This window comes from Anticarsia gemmatalis, chromosome 3 (genome assembly GCF_050436995.1).
Source record: "Anticarsia gemmatalis isolate Benzon Research Colony breed Stoneville strain chromosome 3, ilAntGemm2 primary, whole genome shotgun sequence".
Classification (NCBI taxonomy): domain Eukaryota; kingdom Metazoa; phylum Arthropoda; class Insecta; order Lepidoptera; family Erebidae; genus Anticarsia; species Anticarsia gemmatalis.
Genome location: NC_134747.1, coordinates 4,338,884 through 4,359,854, shown reverse-complemented (window position 1 = coordinate 4,359,854; position 20,971 = coordinate 4,338,884). Strand labels below are relative to the sequence as shown.

The window sequence follows — 20,971 nt, the reverse complement described above, 5'->3', positions numbered from 1 at the left end:
TAGTTTTAGGACCTGAAAGTCGAATTATCTCAAATATGGTCTCATCAATTCATATTGTCATCTTTATTTCTTAGTTTATTCTTCTTTCCATCTAAAAATAATATTAGATTCTTGAATGCACAAATCGATGCGAGACTTCGGAGGGGAAACTATAAGTAACTATATTGAAAAGAAACTTTAGCAAGGAATTTTATGCTATCGTAAAAATCCTTTTATGTTCAACGAGTTGGATATGAAGGCATTTTTGGAGAATACTTTTTTTTCTGGGTCCGGCCGTTTTAAGTTATCACGAGAGATATTCGTTAACTTTATGCAAATTTTTGCCTTTCTCAACTTAAAGGGTTGCTATGAATTTTGAATATTATGATGAATCTGCACGTGGGTTTTCACTTTACCTACCGCCGACATAATTGGTTACATGACCGTTATCACTTATGTTCCTCTGACTGCGCGAAGTTTATTAAATTACGTACGTATAATGTGTAGTCTTTAGTCTGTTTAAAAAAATAAATGCTTATTACAAGTTTGTTTTTGCAGTAACGAATAGAACACGCATTTAAGGAACCGAACATTAAGGAGTTTTTACTGTATCTCAAAATCTTTGTTTGTATTTGTGCTCCATAGCAAAAGCGAATTGGAAAAATCATTAAGAAAACACGCTGTAATAAGCGTATCGAATACAGAGTACGCACTGAACGCACCACTTGTATTATTTAAGAGGCTTTACCTTTCATTTCTTTGTTTCACATCATTATGACCAAGTTTTACCCGAGTCGTAACAAAACAAAAGAGAAATAAATGCTTACATATGTACCGAGTTCAGGCTTTAGCGTTTCGTACAATCAATAAATGTCAAAACTCGAATACTTACATCAATTTAACAATGTTCCGAACAAAAGTAACTTTCATTGGTTATGAACTTTGATAATAAATTATATTTTGTCCCTTTATAAAATATTGCTGAGGTATTTGTACGAGAATTTTGTTTTGCTTTAAAGTGTTATACACCTACACAGGAGTGTCTACGCCCTACTTTATCGATTTCTTCCTTATAAAAATATTATCATAATGATATGGAAGATGAAAGGTAAACAAAAGTCGTTTATCTTGCAGCGCGGGGCTCAAAAGTCAACTACGGGCGAATGGGGTATTATGGAAATCCCTCTTTTTACGTAGCTAATATGCCGTTAAGGAAAAAATAACGTGTAGTATAAACACATTATGCTTTATACACTTGTACGCGGAATAAAAAGTATATTCAACGATTTAATAGAATTGTTTTAACACATTGGTCAGTATTCTCATTTTCTGATTAATATACTTATTATTTGTATTTAAATTAAACTTTTTAATGTTGTTTGAATTGTGTTATCAAAAGGGACTTGATAAGTTGGGCACATATACTAAATCAAATACTATCACAAAGTTTAAACGTTTCTGTGCAAACAAAAAATTAATATACATAAAGCCTTAAGGGTTATTAGTGGAACTTTGTTAACCTAAGTTTATCCACTTAAAATAATGATCTTACTTGAATTTGCTATCATGTAGGCTTGGAAGGGTTAATACGAAATATATTGCTTTTACAGTTCAACAACTAACTTATGTTTGTTCGAACTAACAAACAAGCTAATCAGCTTATGTTAAACTTCCAATATTGGTTAGTTACAGAACCGATGGAACTTTACTACGACAATTTTCATTAGTCAACTGTTGTTCTCTTAAGTTTGCTTCTAAATTAGATGCTTCAACTCACAAACAAACAGCTATGTGTATAATAATAAAATTTCCGATAGAATAATGTATAATAATGTAAATTTACCTGTTGGTCTAGATTCTAGAATACCTATATGACACACGAGATAGATGGATGCATGTTAAAGTAATGGATGGGGCAGTGATATTTCAATTTATAACCAACGTCACGACGCGACGAGACGCCGGGAGAATGCAATTTATATTTTATGCATCTATCGCCACCTTGAATAAAAACATCCATTTGTTCAAGCTTCCATAATGTATGATACTATGTTTTTCTATAGGTTTTGAAAATAATATAGGGAATCATTTTAAATCATTCGAAAATAATTAATTTTACCGTCTATAAGTATTTCAAATGTTATCGCCAATGAAACAAAATATCCCTAAATGACAATGGCTAAGACAATATTGTCATCAACTGTAATGAGATAATGTGACACTTTAATTATAATTGAGGTCAATCTTCTGGCAAGGTTAAGCTCGTGCTACAGCGTATCGAAACTGTCAGATATTATTACATTATACAAACAATGTGTGACAAACTTGTTTAACCCTTATTTGAAGTAGTGGGTAAAATGTTGAGCAGGGTGCTGAGTGCTGACTCTCGACCCCTTAAGTATTTGCGATAGTGAATGGAAGTTTCGGGACGTAATACTTAAATCTTATGATAGGACTAACAAAAAAGTATACATAACACAAAAGAAGTCGAAATATTCTTAAAAAAAAAAGTGTTCTTAAGTTTCTGTTTTTAAAATGAAACGTTTACTTTCCAGGGAACAAAGCTATGGATTATAATGGAATATTTGGGCGGCGGGTCGGCGCTGGACCTGATGAAGGCGGGCAGCTTCGAGGAGATGCACATAGCAGTGATACTGCGGGAAGTGCTCCGGGGCCTCGACTACCTGCACTCGGAGCGGAAACTTCACAGGGACATCAAGGCTGCGAACGTATTGCTCAGCGAAATGGGTGACGTCAAGCTAGCTGACTTCGGTTAGTATTTTTTCCCGTCATAACTTGTAAAAAGCGTGGTAAAAGAGATTTCTATGATAATCTAAGAACGAAGTAGTTTGAATCTCAAATATAAAAGTACAAAAGGAAGAGTAAGGTTTACGCTCCTCGAACCTTCTTATATTGCGCGTAATGTTATTAAAGTCAGAACTCACTTACGCAGCATTTATTCAGTAATTGGAGTCCTAAAGTGAATTTGGGGTCTTGCTGCTTCATCAACATTTTAAAAGGGTAAAATTTTTGTAGATAAGGAAAAGCGCCATTTGCCTTTTTTAGTTTGAATACCCCGACTTTTGTCGGGGGATAAACCCGTTCACGTAATAGCAGATGGCCAGAATTCTTCGCTGCTGTAGAAATCTACGTAGATAATATATTACTACGTAGATATAAAACATTTTCCGGTATATACATCAATTTTACGGTGAAATTAGCAATTCAATGCCAACAAAGAAAGTAATATTTTCAATTCAATAGCAAATACATTCGCATGTGTATGAAAGTGTTGCGGGAAAACTTAATAGATAACATGCCATTAAGTTATCCTACGTGCTCGTAATGCCTAGAAAATAGCGGTGCGTAAACAATGATTTTCTTTAGCATTGTTCTTACACATCTCTGTCAAGGTTTTTCTCGCGATTTGCAGTAGTGATACGAGTTTCGAATATAATCGTAGCGGATGGATGGTCGCTCCTGCACTCGTAAAACAAACCAAGCATGCAGTACCAACATGAAAATCGTTCACAGTGAACGATTTATCTAAGAAACACATCGGATGTTACAGAATTTAGAACATTCAGTGTTTAGCAGCGTGTGGTTCGCAATTAAACTTGTTTACTTTCAAACAGAATTCCGTTACGAATTTGTTCGCAGTTAAATAAATAATCTATATCTCTATACTTCAACGAATTAAGTATAATACAATATTTTATTTATGAAATTCCAACTTATCGTAGTAACTTTCCATTCTCTATCGTATCTTGCTAACATTGTAAACTTATTAAAACTCGTCCGAATAATTTAATTAAAGAATGAAAAGTTGTAAAATTCTTTCAACTTTCAAGTTCTTTTTATTTGAATAACTTTTAAAGTGTCATCACGGGAAATGTTCTGAGAAGGCGTATCTCTAGATTTTGACAGGAAAAATTAAATTCATTGTCCCAAGAGTACTTTATGTCAAAAATTCTTTTGGATGTTATTATCGTGATTCCATCATGTTGTCCAAAGAGAAATCAACATCGTGTCTTTTTTATTCTATTGTATTCACAAGATTACCCCAGGGATAACATTCACAGAAATTCTTGCTAAAAGTCTGAATATTTTTCCGATACATAAATGGGTTGCCCGCTTGCAGCGAATATGTTCACAAATATTATAATGTAATTCTCGAAAATATGACAAAACTACAATGCGCTTGCTTGCATTATAACTTAAGAGCGCATTATGGCCCATGAATTTTGGCTTGAGGCCAATGTTTGAACCGTTTGCGAGGCAACTGCGAGCGGTGCCAAAGTAAATGGGGAACGCCCTTTTGCAACGCCGCGCCGAGAGCAGTGTGAAGTCTTTCAGCCTCTTCAAACAAAGATGTTTACCGGATTCTGCTATGTTTACTTATCGAACACTTTAATATTGGAATACGATGAATTTCGCCAGTTCACAGTACCACTTGGGGAGCGAACAACATTTTGAATTATTCGATTGTAGTTTGAGATGTTTTAAGCTCTTCTTTAAAGACACACACAATCTCTTAAAGTAACTAAACGAGGTCACAACGAGAATAGGATTTACTTTTCTTTTGTGGTTATTTGCTAAATAAAGAGCCACCCCATCACCTCACGTGGGCGCAGTGAAATACTACTAAAGAATTATTGAGGGAGAAGGACGACGTCGACCCACGTTTTGACGGCTATTGTTATAGCAGACAAATAATCGTTGTGCTTGTGTGAATTTGTCACAAATAAAACAACACCGTTTTCCTCGGTACTACATTTCATTCGCCACGTGTATCAGTTTTACAGTTAGGGCAGTAACAAAACAACACAAAAGTGTGTGATTCACGAAAAAGCCCGCATGGTGCAGTTACGGCTTTTCTGATAAACCCTTTGGGGCTGTGTGGAGTGTGTAGTGTCCAATTTACAAGCTATATCGTTTTTAATAACTGAGACCATGCGGTTTTCCTTGACATCCAATACGATGATCACACTCCACAACGATTGCTAATGCAGCTTAAAATATTTATAAAGGTTTATCAATTTAGTAAATGTAATACTGACATTTTACGAATAATACATTGGTTGGCTACTAAAATTAGTATGTTATCCTCAAACGCATGTTGATATACAATATATGTAGGTACTCTAACGAGGAAATATGTATAAAGTTTTTATAAGCTAAATGCCGATTGTAGAATATCAAATGATTGAAACATATAAATTATAAATAATTATGTACATAAAAATAAATTTACTTTAGTTTTTTCCTGTAAACATATGAACGAAACTGTCTCACACAACTGACTAAAACGAGAGTTTAAAAAAAGTCAAACAAACTTATATTGCGAAAGTTGAATGTAACACAAATGTTTGTGTTTCAGGTGTCGCGGGTCAATTAACGAATACGACCAGCAAAAGGAACACATTCGTCGGCACACCGTTTTGGATGGCGCCCGAAGTGATCAAACAATCCTGCTACGACAGCAAAGCGGACATCTGGTCCTTAGGCATCACTGCCATCGAGCTTGCGAAGGGCGAGCCTCCAAATTCTGAGCTGCATCCTATGAGGGTGCTCTTCCTCATTCCCAAGAATAACCCCCCGCAACTCACCGGCAGCTACTCGAAACCCTTCAAAGAGTTCGTCGAAGCGTGCTTGAATAAGGACCCAGAAAATGTGAGTACCTCGGGTTCCACCCCGGATTAATTTCTACGACCGACCGGCTTAACGTAGTGTGTTTTTGTTACCACCCTCCGAGTGTTTCGAATTACAATTTGATCCTTTAATATGCGACGTAGATTACTGTGTAGTGCTTTGTATCGTACGAAATTTGTCAAGATTCTTCCTTAATTTTAATTTAATAAGAGAAATATTAGATTGTTGTTTTACTTTAAAGGTTAATTTGTTATTTTCCAGAGACCAACGGCTAAGGAGTTACTAAAGTTCCAGTTCATCAGGAAGGCGAAGAAGAACTCTTATCTAATGGATCTTATAGATAGGTATAAGAAGTGGAAGGCGCAGCGAAGCGAGGAGAGCGAGACCGAGTCGGAGAATTCAGATTCGTTAGTATAATATTTGCTACTTTTACATTTTATGATCTTGTTACTAAATTCCTTTATATATTTCTTATGATGACATGATTATGACGGTGAGTGAAATACAGCTGACATAAAGAGTAGAGAGATACGGAGCATACTAAAAACATTGAAAGAATTTTATCGATGTTGCACAGTGCAGTGAATAATTTACACTTCTTTCCGTTACATGTTATCTTTGTTCAATCGGAGAAACTTTTGATAAAAAAAAATGTACCTAACTGTGTAAACTGTAGTATAATAATGTGTGTATACTTCCAGTGAGGAGTGTCGGAGCGGCGACAGCGAGGCGGACGAGCCGTGGATCATGACGGTGCGCGGGGGAGCCGCGGCGCGCGCGCTGCAGCACGACAACAACCGCAGGAACCACCAGGAGGAGACTGGTAACTACACCTTTCAACTACTTCTTTGTATTTATTTACCTGTTATGTACTGCTCACACAAATTTTTACTTGATCGAGTCGTGCGTTTTACTAGGATCGAGCAAATACAATTCTTTATGGGTTTTGTGATCTTTATAAAGATTTACTCGTGTTTGCGTGTATCTGAAATTACGAAACATTAGAATAAGTGAAGGCAGGCGAAACTAGTTTGAAATATCTGTCTACTATTTTCACACTAGTCGTAGCTTTACAAACTAGTTAAGAACAAATCGTGCTGAAAATCGTTCTTCGTGAAAGCGCCTACACCAATCATAAGATTATATTGCTTTCTTGCGTGTACATCTTGGTGTATATTGGTACAGCACGCGCCAAATGGCTTGCAAGAATGCCAATAATAAAAACAAGCTATGGGCGCTTTCGTTGTTACGTCTATATCGACTGGACTCCTCTTCTAATTGTTGTTATTTTGGCCCTAGTAACGACTTTGTGCTATACCAAACGCATAGAGTACGGTATATAGAGTCGGCACGTACAATAACGTGTTGTGTTAATGTTCCAGTGGCGCCTCCAGCCAGCGTGGTGAGCGCGGTGTCGGAGCGCGCGGCGGAGCGCGGCGCCGCACGACACAACGGCGCGCGCGACCCGCCCGACGTGCCGCCGCCCGCGCCCGTGCCCGCCAACAACAACAACTCCGCCGACAAACACCCCGTACGTACACCTTATTACTTCTGCGAGACATAGACCTGACCACCAAAATCTTTCGTGTAATTCGACAATTATTGTCAAGGAGTCCACACTTCACACGCATGCCGAGGAATTAATTAGAAATCCTATGACAACAGCCTGGCTTAAATTAGGAACAGTGGCAGCGTTGTCTTAGTTTGTCGTACCTTCGACCTTAGACCTTCGAGTCAAGATCCATCGAGGCACCCTGATAGAGTTGGTCTGCCGTACCGAATCAATAAACAAGTCTATAAACAAGATGTTGTTACGTGTTGCAGGTACGCCAGACGTCCAACGTGCAGGCCGTGGTGGAGCAGCGCGCCAGCAAGGAGCGCGAGCGCGAGCGCGCCGAGCGAGACGAGCGCAAGGAGCGCCACGACCACCCGCCCGCCAACCGGGACAGCGTAGTCTATAATAAAAACGTGTGTATTACTCTCACAGCCTAACTTATATATAATGTAGTGTGTCCAAATGTAGTCTGTGCAATAAATATCGACAAACATAAATTTAATAAATCGAAACAAATAGGGGATTTTTGAAATTGGGATGCCTCTAAAAGTTTCGCAAAACGGGTCAGAGTCACTTGTGCATAGCTAGTTTATATACGACCGTACAGAATCTACTGTACTATAGTTTCATATATCAGATGTCTTTTACAGTATGGCTTTGAAAGCTCACTAACTTTAATACCTATAACGAATTTGTGTGTCATTGTTAACAGGCGTCGCCGCTAGACCACAGAGGAACAAACAGTGAAGAGAACAAAGCGAGGAGACACCCCTATCTTCAACAGCTTATTTATCCGCTACTCAATGAGGTAACGTTGTAAACGATTTTACATTTAAATACAATAAAAGTGATATCCTCAATATACAGTGTCAGGCAAGCGAAATTACGATAATTTTGTAAAAAAAATAATTCGACTTTGAATGCTACCTCAAGGCTATTTCTTCTTGAGGCTACTCAGGAGGAACTCGGTTATCGAGACACATATAGATGTGTAGAGACGTGCTATGCGTCTCGATACTTTGTAAATAAAAGATGCATGGTATGGGTTAACTAACGTATTACATTCCCCCCGCAGCTGTCCCGCAAGCACGGCTCGGGCAGCGCGGGCGCCATCGACGAGCTGCGTCGCGCCTTCGAGCACGCCGAGCGCGCCGCGCCGCACCTCACGCGCGCCTTCGTGCAGCAGGTGATGGGGACTTACTTTCTTTTCCACTTCTTTTCCAAATTTTACCTATCACAAGAACGTGCTATGGAACGGAAAGCCGTCTTTGTTACGTCCCCGCATCTGCAATCCTTGTCTTTTGTACTTATTGCAGTCATCTGTGCAGCGCCTTGCTGCGTAAGTTAAATGACGCATACTATACATATATAGACGAACTGATACGCATAGTCGCAGCAAAGCTACCATTTGTTTAATAAGAAGCCAGCATACGTTGTTGTTACTGATATGTTATAATCAATATGACTGATTACAAAATCACTACACAAAAACAGTGGAGATTAGGAAAACATTACACTAAAGAAATATAATAATGTTACAGGTTGTGCAGAGGGTGGCGACTCAATCGCACGCGCCGTCCACCCCGTCCCACAACACGTCGCAGCAGCAGTGGATGAGGTAGGTCTGTACCCAACCGCTACCTTTATACGTGCATCGACACCTTACTGCACTATATACAGTGGTTTTGGGACTTCACTACTAATACCTAATTTATATTATACTTTTTATAATGGTGAAGGAAAACTAGCATGTTTGAGAGTTCTATAACAGTTAGAAGAAAATCTCCCTGCTGGAATAGCGTGGTGGCAGTCTAAGCATTAAGACCATAACAAAGTAATAAAGGAGCTTCCACAACGCACATTGATTTTGTACACGCTCGAATAAAAAGATAAAAAATGTGATATTCTAGATCTCCGTGTGTCATTACCGCTATCAATTGGACGTTTATGGGTTTGGTTAAATGTGTCACTTTAAATTGCATGATTGGATTATAATAAAACAATACTTATTTTAATGATATTGACTAGTTACTAACTGGTTTGGTTATACTATAAATGAAACAAAGTCTATGATACACGTTCTGCCTTCATTAATAAACAAAACTTATTGTTGTTTTTCTCAGGAGTCCGACAAAACGTTGTTACAAAATTTGTATAAGTAATGTTTGTGTTTTGTGTATTACGCAGGGACCTATAATAGCCGTAGCGCGTGTGTGGCAGTGGCGCCGCGCTCCGCACACATCACCAGCTCCTTGTACACAGATAATCGGGCGCGCCGGGAAATGAGAACCGCCACTCTACTCACCACTCTAAATTAATCTACAAATTAATACCCTATTTTCGGTACTGTAGAAACTAAATTAAATAAGTCTAATAGATACTTCATATTTATGCACCTTCGAGCTGTCGTTCTCATTTCTTTGCTTGCACTGTGTTATCTGTTCGAGTACGCGATAATTCGGCTACCGACAGTATCAGTTTCTGTTAAGACATACTTTGATATGTTCCTGTAAGATTTCGTTATCTCGATCCGCACCGAGACGACTTCCGTGAGTCCTTTCAATCAACACTAACTAAATTACACCCGAGTGACGGAATGCTTCCTCATTCGAAGGTTATTTATTGTCATAACTGACATTATTTTCATACTGTGATTATAAAAAAATATAATATATTGATACATCTTTAAGTGAAACCTGTCGTGACGTCGTATCGAGTGTCGATACTGACCGGGCACCTGCGTGCCTTCCTGTGTTCCGCTAACAAACTGATGTTATTGTAACGAGTCGACGTGTAGCCGCAACCGAGTCACAAAGTTGCAATGCCATAGTGTAATAAATAAAAAATATAACGTAATAAATACTTAAGATGGTTATGTCTTATAATATTTTATATTATGTGCATTATTTGTGTAAATATCATTTTAGTTCCCGTCATGTCTTACGTCCCGCGATAACAATGTTGTGCTAACTTTGTAACATGTCAGTGTTTGTGACACTGTGCGTGTACGTTACGAGATCGTAACGAGTGTATGTGCGTGACCGTGAAGTTTCGCATGCACACGTTTGTATTGGCTGGGCCGCGTTCATACGTATGCTGCATCTGTTGATCTGTGCATTCAATTTTTATTCTGCTAGTGATTTTTATTCTGGTACAGGTTCGTATAGCTTAAGATATTGAGTTGTTCTGACCGCGTCTTACTTTCGTCACTGCATATCATAAAGTGACGCTCATATCGACAGATGTGGAGGTGCGCGAGTGCGCGGTGTCCGTGCTCAGCACGTTATTTATAAAGAGTTATAGCACGTAGTGTGTGTACATTACTGTTCGGTCGAGTGACCGCATGTTTAAGTTTTCACTGTGAGTTGTTTTAGTATAATTTTTCCGCGGCTGTTTGTTGAGTGCTTGTGTTTGTTTTACAACGGTATTGGATCTTTTTAACTTAAATATTCGTGGAGAGCTCATTCGCTACACTTCGCCAATATTTTGCCATAATTATTTTGTTTTTTCTAAAATTATTTTTACTAACACGATCGTTTTGTATAGAGAAGTCTGATTTATATTGTGATCAGTCATCTAAATTCTAACATATTTATATGCTTTAGAAATCGATGTTTGAAACTTTAGGAAGTGTTAAGTGTCATTCCAAACAAAAGACAATATTGTCAGCATTTATAGATTATTTGTTTGAAATAATTTGAGTTGATTTATTGTGAAGTTGCAACATCTGTGAACTGTGTCCGTTTATAAAAATTGTTATAAATTTCCGTAGTTTAGTTTGAAGCTTAGTTTTAGTTGTTTATTCGGCTACTTACCGATTTGGAATAATATTAGTGACTAATACGAGTTCTAAAAGAATAATAGTCCGATCACTGTTTCATAGTTTCTTTCGTAATTAGGTGAGAGTAACGGTAGGGTGATTCGAGGAAGGATTTAAAGTATTTTGTTAATATAAATTAATGCTGACACCAATGACCATTCGGTGTCGATATGAATAAAAACATGCTTAATATGCGACAATATTTAGCAATTGGGAGTATATAGAGTATATTATAATGAAAACTACAAACATTATTATTGCTGTGTAAAAATGTAAACCTAATATAAATGTAAATTATGTAGTATAATATAAAGCTGTTTTATGAAGTGTTCTTATAAGCATATGGAGAGTAGTTATTGTCTTTCCAATGAGCTGCAGCGCAGGCGGGAGTGCGGCCCACGTTGTTTATAGCGTGTAGTCGTAGTGCGCCCCGGGAACTGAGCCGGGGAACGTTCGGTTGCCTCTGACGCGTAGTGTGTAAGTCCCGGTGGGCGGCGCTCTCGCACTGTGACGTATTTTGCCTTGAATTTTTGTTTTGCCATGTGAAAATATCATGGGAGATGTTAATTTAATTTGATGGAGGATCAAAAATTATTTTTCCACTTGATCGTATAAATAAAGCGTGTAGTGTTAGAGGTGGGCGATAATTGTTGATTATTGATTAAAATTAGGTGTTTGTGGCATTGGATAGTAGTTGAGACGCGTTGGCATCGTTGCGAGCGGACATTCGTGTGCACACGACACATGCGACACACGCGACACACGTGTCACGTGCTCGCGTCGAGTGCGTGTCGTACGCGGACGTCTGCTCGGTAGTGGAGTGTAGTTGTTGTTATCTTCGGATTATGCAGAAATGTTTCGGGATCGCGTCGTTCGGTTCATGGGTATTTGTGATCATATTTGCATAGTTATTATAAAAAAAAATTAAAATCTATATTATTATAATATAAAAGTCTGTATGAAACCGGTAGATTACTGTTAGTTGTGTTATTGCGCGCCTCACTCCGGCTTGGACACTGACGTCATGTGAGGACACACCCGGATTTATCAAGAAACTTTTTCCTGTTGATGAAACGCCGTTCTATGTTAAACAGAAACGTAATTTTATCATCTGGATATATTTTACTTGGTACCGTCGAGATATAAATACTTATTCAGTCATAATGTTGGCTAATTAAAGGAATGGTAGAGCCGGCCACATGGTGTTGCACTTTGTTTTGCACACGTGTGTATTATGTGTTATGTTGGCAGCAGTGAGACGCGCAAGAACACGTTATGGAATAAATTCACGGCCCTCCACTCATGCACCAACGTTAACAGCTAACGACGCTTACCATTAGTGTAATGGTCAATTAATGTTACAGCGTCATCATTCTAACACGTTTATGTAGGAAACAAATTTGACTCTGAAATAAAAGAAGTTATTTAATTTTGGAAGTGTTTGTTTTATTTATTGTACTGTATTATGTCTTATACCAATACCACCTAACCATCCTACCTCCAACCAGAGGCGTATTTTAAGATGGCGCGCCCCGGGCTTCGCTACCTTTCTGCCCCATCAGGGAATGAAAAAAACTAAACTTTTTTTTAATTTTTAACAAATTCGTTTTTTACATTGTCAATATCAATTTTTTTTTTTTTTTTAAATCGGCTTTATTCGACTTTCACCTCCTCTGGGGAGGCAGAGTCGTCCAAACCTGTAATGCTCAGTTCCGCGGTCTTTGTGGGCTTGGACACTCGGACGGTGTCCTCGCTGATGAATTCCCTCAATTTAGAGGCCAGGGCGTCCGCTTTTCCGGCCCTTGCTACCCCTGGGTGCTCAAACATTCGAGCTCCAGGAGTCGCAACCAAGAAGCGGACTATTCCATTGTTGGCCAGGTTTATTTTGGCCTTCGCGTCCCCAATCACGTCTCTGTAGGTCGCACCGCTTTTTGCCGCCTCTAGCTGCAGCGTGATGATCACTGCAGCCGATTTCGGAGCCCGAAGTTTGGGCGCCTTCTTTTTCTTGCCCTTTTTGTCGGCTTCTGTAGCATTGGGCGCCTTGGCTGCCTTGTTGTTTTTCCCGACGAACTGCTACTCATTGGCATTCGTCGGGTAAGTGAACGGCGGTTTGGAAGCCACCGTAAGAGGTAAGAGGGCTGCGGCTGTTTACCCTGCTTCTCCTTGGTCCGGGGACCTGTGAGCTGCGGTGTGGTGGCGGTGGCTGTCCCTGGTTGCCCTTCTTCTCCACCACTAGGGGCAGACGGATGCGAGGCTCCGAGCGAGCGATTTCTCGCTGTATGTGATCGACCTGGGCCTGACTTGCCAGATTCTCCTTCGTGGCATACTGCCTGCTCGACTCCGACACTGCCAGTTTGATGTTCCTGGCAGCATCTTTGAGGGACTTTATAAAGGACCCCTTGAGGTGACCGGATTTGTCGGCCACCACTGCCTGGTAGTTGGTGAGGATGGTGTCCGCCAGCTGGATGGCGGATTTGTCCTTGGAGTCATTGTCTGACACTCGCTTCCTCGGCGCTTTCTTTTTCTACCCGCCCCATCCGACTCCTCGGACTCAAGGCGCGGTCGTCTCTTCCGCCAAAGGCGGCCGCTCTCGGATAGATGAGTTGCATCCGAAACCTCGCTCATGTCGGAGCCAGTGTCGGAATCGACACTAGACTCCCGAGCGACCTCGTCCTCAGCGACGAGGGTCGCGCAAAACCAGGCGTGCTCCGACCCTCCGCAACTATGCTATGCAGTCAATACGGCTGGGCTTCTTGCCCCCGATCTTCTCGGGTTTGAGCTTCTCGCCTCTCCCACTTACATCAATTGGGATCGTTTTCAAATTTGTATTATCCAAACAGTTCCCGCGAGTGTGATGGCAAGTATCGTTCCACCAAAGTAGAGGCCCCATAGTCCGGTGACCTTTATACTACTGGAGGGCGGGAGGTGCCCCAATGGCCGCTTGCGTCTGTTATTCCCTCCAGCCCCTCGCAAAGTAAATGAACTCTGACTGCTGGGCTTACTCAGGATTTTCAAAGAAGTGGTCTCCTCGCGGTCCAGCTGGTTAAGGCAAGGTCCTCGGTCAAGGATGGGCGGGTTTACGATATTCGACGGTTGACGAGGGTGGCAGCGGCCTGGCTCCTCGTCAGCTCGGGGCAGTGTGAGTGCCCACCGAGCCCGTCCTTCCTCTGACGGCTCACCTGTCCCGCACCTGTGTCCTCTCCAAGCAGAGGGACATGCACATTAATTATTTTATTCCTCGCGATCGCTGTTTCCCCAACCTTTAAATGTTACTAAGCCCCCTCACCACGACAAGATGCAGACCCACGAGGGGAAAAAACAACGCGCCTAACCGAACGCGAGCCGATCAACATTTAAACATACCGAGACCCAAGATATAGTTATTAGTTCCAAGAACTGATTTCACTTCAGAAGCTTCGAACCGTCACAGAATGAATTCTGTTCTGTTCCACCGCTGTATAACTTTATTATTTTTCTAGATAGACGAGTACAGGTTAGAACTTCTAGTAATTAACTTGCGCAGGGCGACGTAAGCCATATACTAAAATATTTTCTTCGGCGTCAGACATAAGAGTTCAGGAGAGAATAAGGGGCGGCTAGCATACTTGGAAAAGGTGGCTCAGGCGCGTTCTAGCCTAACGTCTTATTTTTTTTTTACTTTTCCAAATGTCCAAACCAAAGCCGTCGAGGCGGCCTGACGGCCGCCCTTAGGCCGCCCCTGGGCCGCCCCTCGCGGCCTGCCGCCCCGGGCTATAGCCCTTCTAGCCCTAGGGTAAATACACCCCTGCCTCCAACCCATCTCCATAAGTAGAGGTTTTTTTAATGATTAAAATCACTAAACTGCCTTAAAGTCCGTAAATGATCACGAACAGAGAAGAAATTTTGGCATGAATTAATCCTAAAATGTTATTGATAACTTAAACTGGACTTAAAACAACTCCGATGATGGCAAAAAATAACTTCTTTCGATAAAAAGGAATAATTGAACTAAGACAATATAACTCGTGGCTATTGTTCGATAGAAAGCAGTTGCATCCTACAATCTGAATTAAAAATCGATTTAAATGGAGATGCTGGTATTCCCAGTAAATTCTCTTTCCGGCCTAGGCCACGACTAGCGGTAATGTATTTTTAAATTTAAATGTTCATAAATATCACTCAACTTAGTCTCGGATATAGCATTGAATAAAATCAATAAATGCATTTAATTTTCTATAAGGATTATTTTGAATAAAACAAAAAATAGTTTTAATATTTTACTGACTAGCTTAACAAATGTACAAAAATACAAAATGCGCTAATATATAATTAAAAATCATGGTAAGTTACATTCATAGCGAGATTCTGCGTTGATTAACTAACAACGTAAAATTATGAGACATACATAATACATAAAAATATCTACTAATATGTGATGTTAATAATTTAGTTCTACAAGCTACTATATCTACGTAAGAACGGAGATTAGTCTTTATTTACAGATTTTATCTCTACGTGTTACATTATTATTTACTTAGACATTGAACTACGCTTTGTACATAAATATAATCTAACGGAAGTACAATGCACTTGATAGCGTTACACATAGTCTACATTAGATAATACAGCAACTGTTTGTATACAATGTTCGCCAGACAAATGTAAAAGCATATTTGTTTCCTGTTGTTATTTACTTACTAGATAGAATCAAAAGTTCCATATATTGTTGTTCAAATAATGGCAATTGTATCTACTTAATAATTTATGATGAGAAGCATATAATATTCTTTTTTATTTTACCAATATTGAGATAAACAAAATACTGTTTTTTTAAACTTTGGTTGAATTGTGCCGAAATAATAATTGCTATTTTATAATAATTTAAAACGAAAATATATTTTTTTATTATTTAAATCTCTTAGTAGGAACTTCATAACAACAAAAACATAATTATTTTACCAATAATAAATATTAAGGTCGTTGGAAAATTGTGAACATATGGTCATATTTCTAAGTAATAATGTGGTTTCTAAGTAAATGTGACGACAGTAATGCAGCTAGTTGGCAACGACCTTTATCTGAATTCGGGTTAAAACCCGTTACTCATTTGAGTCAGTAGACTCAGTAGTGGTCGGAAAGCAGAATAAATCTGCCCACTACTATTGTAGGTATTGTAACACACCTACGTTAAAAATCATTATACTATCCTACTTTCGAGCGGCTTTCTCCTTAACAAATCATTCATTAGGTCATCGCTAATGTCTTACATCGAACAAGTCTGTCTGCGACTCGTCGTAAATAATACATCTCACTCAGTCAAGACCACACAAGAATAGAATACTTAACGTAAATCTATTAAACACATATCCATACAAGTTAACGACAATGTAGAGTCAGCTACAGATCACTAATTATGCAGTACAAAGAATCATCACGTTATGGCCTAACTTTTACATATCATAATCGGCTGTGAGTCACCTTAGTTGTGTAGTAATTTAAATTAACCTTGCACACATGTGTAACATACTAAAAGAATGAACTTGTATCGTGAATACGTTGTTTTATTATGCGTCAACAGAATCGTTCAATACGGCCTGTGTTTACTGTTAGATTACAAATCACCCAGCACTCGCGGTGACTCATCAGACCATCTTATTTAATCATCTTACATATCACAGAGGTATTAATTACATAACCCACTAAATGTCGATTCACAGATAACACGTACGATCACACGGCCTTTCAAGGGCTGGGAGAGTGTCGTCATGTGTAGAAAACAACACCGTATCATTCTCAAATAACAAGCATTGACGATCATGCATGGTTGTTTTCTACACTCTGACGTCGGATATAAGCGCGCACACTGTCTGACAGTGAAGAGAGAATATCCCGTGCGATAGCCACTAATGGGCGAGGCGGCAGATCATATGCAAAACGTATGCAACGATATTTTAATCCCACTCCTGTCAGGACGCGTTCTCGCGCCGGAGCGATGTGTGAACCGACACTAATACTTACAACTACTGTATAAAATGTATTCTAGTTACATTTGCGACACGAACACCGGACGAATGCAATTTCTTCATCACGTTGGTGTTGATCACAGGCAGTGTTGGAATGGAATATTGGACCGGAACGGGACCGAAGCGATTACACGTTATTGTTTAATGTAATCAGTGCAGCCTCATTTAGCCGTTTGCTGGCATTGAGCGTTATGCTCGAGCATTAAGTTTCACAAAGCTGTGTAGAGACGTTGTCACAGGCCCCAGGTCCGCTTCACCCTGATATTTTTCTTTCGATGAATCAGCCAACAGGTAACACCTAGGGGGAAAAAAAACCATTATTTTTATATAGTGAGAGGAGCGCGTGCCTCTGTGACTCAGAGGTTATGTGACGCGCGGAGTGACTCAATCTTGTTTGTTAGCCACTAATAATGCACCATTATTTGTAGTAATGTGCCTTTATGACGAATCTATAGAGTTATGGGGAATAGAGACTGATAAATGTTTAAGGATGTGTACGAGTATAAGTAACGGAAACCGTTTGCGTAAGTGCAATTCTGCGGTAACGTTATCAAAACAAATATACGAATGTTTACGGAATGACCTCAATGAAGTGCAAGCTTACGTTGGTCATTAACATAACAATATTTACACTCGGGTATCCCTACACCGACGTCCAAGCTAACTCTAATTATTGTTTCAAGTTGGCAAGTAGGTAGTTGTGAATGTCGAATGGTAGAGTCAAAGTAAATTCAAATATCCGTGAGTGCTCCTGCAAACATAACTTGTGTAAAGTAAATGTGTAAAGTAAATTTGTGTATTGACACGTGAATAACGTGGGATTCATTTTTTGTTTACAGTAATACCGCCGTTTGCCGTTTCCTTTGTCATTGTAGAGGTGAAACAACCGCGGATTTTCTCAAGCTCAAGAAAATTGAATACAGTTAGCTGCTATTAGACAATAACAACGACTTTAATACCTGCGTATTATCTGACAACAAACAGCTATGAGCTATGTTTACTGCAAGAAATCTATAGTCAAGGATTATGCAAGCTTATTAAAAACAATAACTATGACAAATCGTGTTTTGTATATGGTTATAATAAATGCTAATACCACACCAATGAATAATACACTTGCTTAGCTGCATACATAATGCCGCAGATCGATACCTTACTAGTATTATTTAAGCATTAAAGGGTATAGGAAACCATTTTTATAACTGGAGAATTATGCAAGACGCATAATCAACAACACTGTGGCGATTTTATCGAGTTCCCAACACGCGTTTTCAATCTTTATAAGGTTAGAATACGACCAATCAACCAATGTTTACCATAAGCTAATCTAGTTCAGAATTAACGGCCGTTTATTAAGAACAGGGACATAATAATAAAACTGGTAGAATGGGCATTTGGTTAATATAAAAATGATTATGTTCGTAAAAGGAGCGCAATCAAGCGTATTACTTTGTCAGCAATAGATTCGTGACAGTGGTCATATAGTTGGGCGTACAAACATGTCCCTTATTAGACGAGGCATCCTGCTCTCGGGTCTTGACCCCTTATCGCAGGAACGTGTATCAAGTGGCCACTGGACGCATAAAATGACCGGCATTCATTCTAAAGGTATGGGTTTGATCGCGACCACTGGAGATACCGGTCGCACGGTCAGCTTTCAAACATAGTCATTATGAAAGTGTGCCTACGACTTATTTTTTTGCAGTGTCGGAGAGGTTATTCGATGTACTTTCGAATCTGATATTTTGAACAATGTAGAAGGCAAATTCTAGCAAGTCTTTGTGCTATTTTAACACACAGTTAAATGTCAATGTTAAAGCTGAATTATGGTGTAAATGGATGAAATAATCGCAACATGTTGTCGTACGTTCGTATTCTGAGAACTCTCCCTTAAGTCGGCTTAAAACGGGGAACGTCTTGATTTCGTCAGCCGTTCTATATCGGTCTGATGATCAGTTTAACGCTGCCCGCCGAGTAGTGGACTAAGCCAGTCTGCACCACAAGTGTATATGCGCGCCCATTCATAATCTTAAGTTATATGATTTTGCAGCTAACCTGTTTTATACCTACAAGTATTCGTTGTTTGTGTGAGACAAACTTGTCGTTTACATTCAATTAGATTTATTAAGCGATCATTGTGTCAAGATGTTGTCTACATTATATTTCCGTACCGAGTCAATGCATTGTAGGGTCTACTTCGGTACTACTTCTTTACACAGATCCATTTTATTATTTACCAAGCTTAAAAACTGTTAAGCAATAGAATAAGGTCGTATCGCAATTAGGTGTACAGTTAATTTCAGCCTTTCAATATTCGTTTAGATGATTTTTGTGTCAAATGGCAATGAACTTATTTCTGATCAATTGATAGTAACGAGGACTGATCAGCGGGGAGATTAGCACACAGTGCGGCCGTTCGTCAAGACAGCGCACGCGCAGGCGTACCGCGTACATCACACAACTACACCTACAGACTCTATGTAAATGATTCTTGCTGCTTTTTGCATGACAATTGTTTGAAGAGTTTGAGACAGCTCAGACTCTTGACTGGCGTCGAATACAACTTAAGAGGATACCGTTTGTAGCTAAAGTTTAAGTTTGTAGGTACATATATTGTTGGATTCTGTATAATAATAACGCAGAGTTAGTTACAATTAATTAATCCCACTATAGATTATTCTCTACATATAAAGCGTGTTTTTGTACCTCTAATACCTATATTTATTTTTGCATTTTGTATCCTATTTACCTGCTTGTTACTCTCGGTAAAATTACGTGATACCTTATTATAACACAGGACAACGTTTCTATGACGTTAGACAAAACCAGGACTATTGCTACAAAATGAAAGGTGTAACCCACACTTAACGGGGAGGTAAAGGATTTTATTATGGGATATTCTTAGCGACTCATCATTTTGTTTACGAGCAGGAAAATGCGTAGTTGTAACATAAATGGAGCACTTGCAATATGAGTTCAACAAACATCCAAGAATAAATAGCATAAAGGATTTTGCATCTTTATAATGGATCGAATATTCGTTCTTCCACTTCATAAACTAAGTATACATATACTATGTGAAATAGTAAGAGGAAAATTACACGACATTATGTGCAATTTTGAAAGGGCACACATCACTTTACAAATAGATATGATAGTTCCTTTTCAGAATTGCATTACTCAATTGTAGAAAATAAAAATTATCACTGTTTCTTTCCCTGTTATCGTTTATTGATATATACAGAAGACATTGTGTACATAGTACATATAGTCTGCAAATACAGTGGCTATTGACATTGAATGTGTAAGTCACGTACAATCAAATAGCTTTCGAATCGCATCGGAATACGTGCAGTGTGCAATGTGATTGATGAATCACTGAAGGTGGGGCATATAAGCTTCTTTACATCAACTAAACTAGAGTATTTGGAATTAATTTTCGAATACTGACTTCAATTACTTTATAAAATTTAAATAAAGTGTCTACCTAATACCTATAGTTTGCTACAGACTGTTTATAAATACAAAAATTAGAAAGAGGTAAGCTTTGTTTGTGAGTAAAATATTTCTGCGACAGCATTGAGTTTAAAATTTATTGCACTGTAGAAAAAAATCATCTACTCAAGTAGGCTTTGAGGATCTGAAAATGACTTAGTATAGAATTTCTAGTAAACACAATATAGGTACCTACATCTACAATGCTCTGTCTGTAGGTATTTTATTATGTATGTATATCTGAAATTATATGTATAAATTAATACGTACACATGTATTGATGGTTATTATTAATTTATAATAAATTCCTTGAATATAATATATCTTATAACAAACAATAAATAACTAATAAAGGAGTTATTAACTTGATTATTTATTCATAAAACAATGGCGGTCCACAGGTTCGGTATTTGTTCGAATCCTTTTACGAAACTTATTAGATCATTGTTATTAATGGTGAACAAGACA

The 20,971-nt window shown here is 38.8% G+C and overlaps 2 protein-coding genes across 4 annotated transcripts in view; one reads left to right on the top strand and one right to left on the bottom strand.

Annotated features, from left to right (window-relative positions):
- GckIII (Germinal centre kinase III) overlaps positions 1-12,443 on the top strand; it is a 70,085-nt gene extending 57,642 nt beyond the window's left edge. For 2 of the 3 annotated variants that reach the window (XM_076135876.1, XM_076135874.1), the window contains exons 3-12: positions 2,535-2,751; positions 5,360-5,652; positions 5,893-6,038; positions 6,333-6,454; positions 7,014-7,162; positions 7,456-7,599; positions 7,899-7,994; positions 8,262-8,372; positions 8,728-8,804; positions 9,374-12,443. In XM_076135876.1, coding sequence (XP_075991991.1) covers positions 2,535-2,751; positions 5,360-5,652; positions 5,893-6,038; positions 6,333-6,454; positions 7,014-7,162; positions 7,456-7,599; positions 7,899-7,994; positions 8,262-8,372; positions 8,728-8,804; positions 9,374-9,383 — 1,365 coding nt within the window. In that variant the 3' untranslated portion in view covers positions 9,384-12,443. Of the gene's footprint in view, positions 1-2,534; positions 2,752-5,359; positions 5,653-5,892; positions 6,039-6,332; positions 6,455-7,013; positions 7,163-7,455; positions 7,600-7,898; positions 7,995-8,261; positions 8,373-8,727; positions 8,809-9,373 lie in introns of all 3 variants that reach the window. The other variant, XM_076135875.1, reaches the window with a different exon arrangement.
- Positions 12,444-15,245: 2,802 nt separating this feature from the next.
- Positions 15,246-20,971, bottom strand: part of LOC142987242 (uncharacterized) — a 50,854-nt gene continuing 45,128 nt past the window's right edge. Inside the window, exon 7 of the mRNA XM_076135873.1 lies at positions 15,246-17,306. The gene's annotated coding sequence lies outside the window, so the exon portion shown is untranslated. The remainder of the gene's footprint in view (positions 17,307-20,971) is intronic.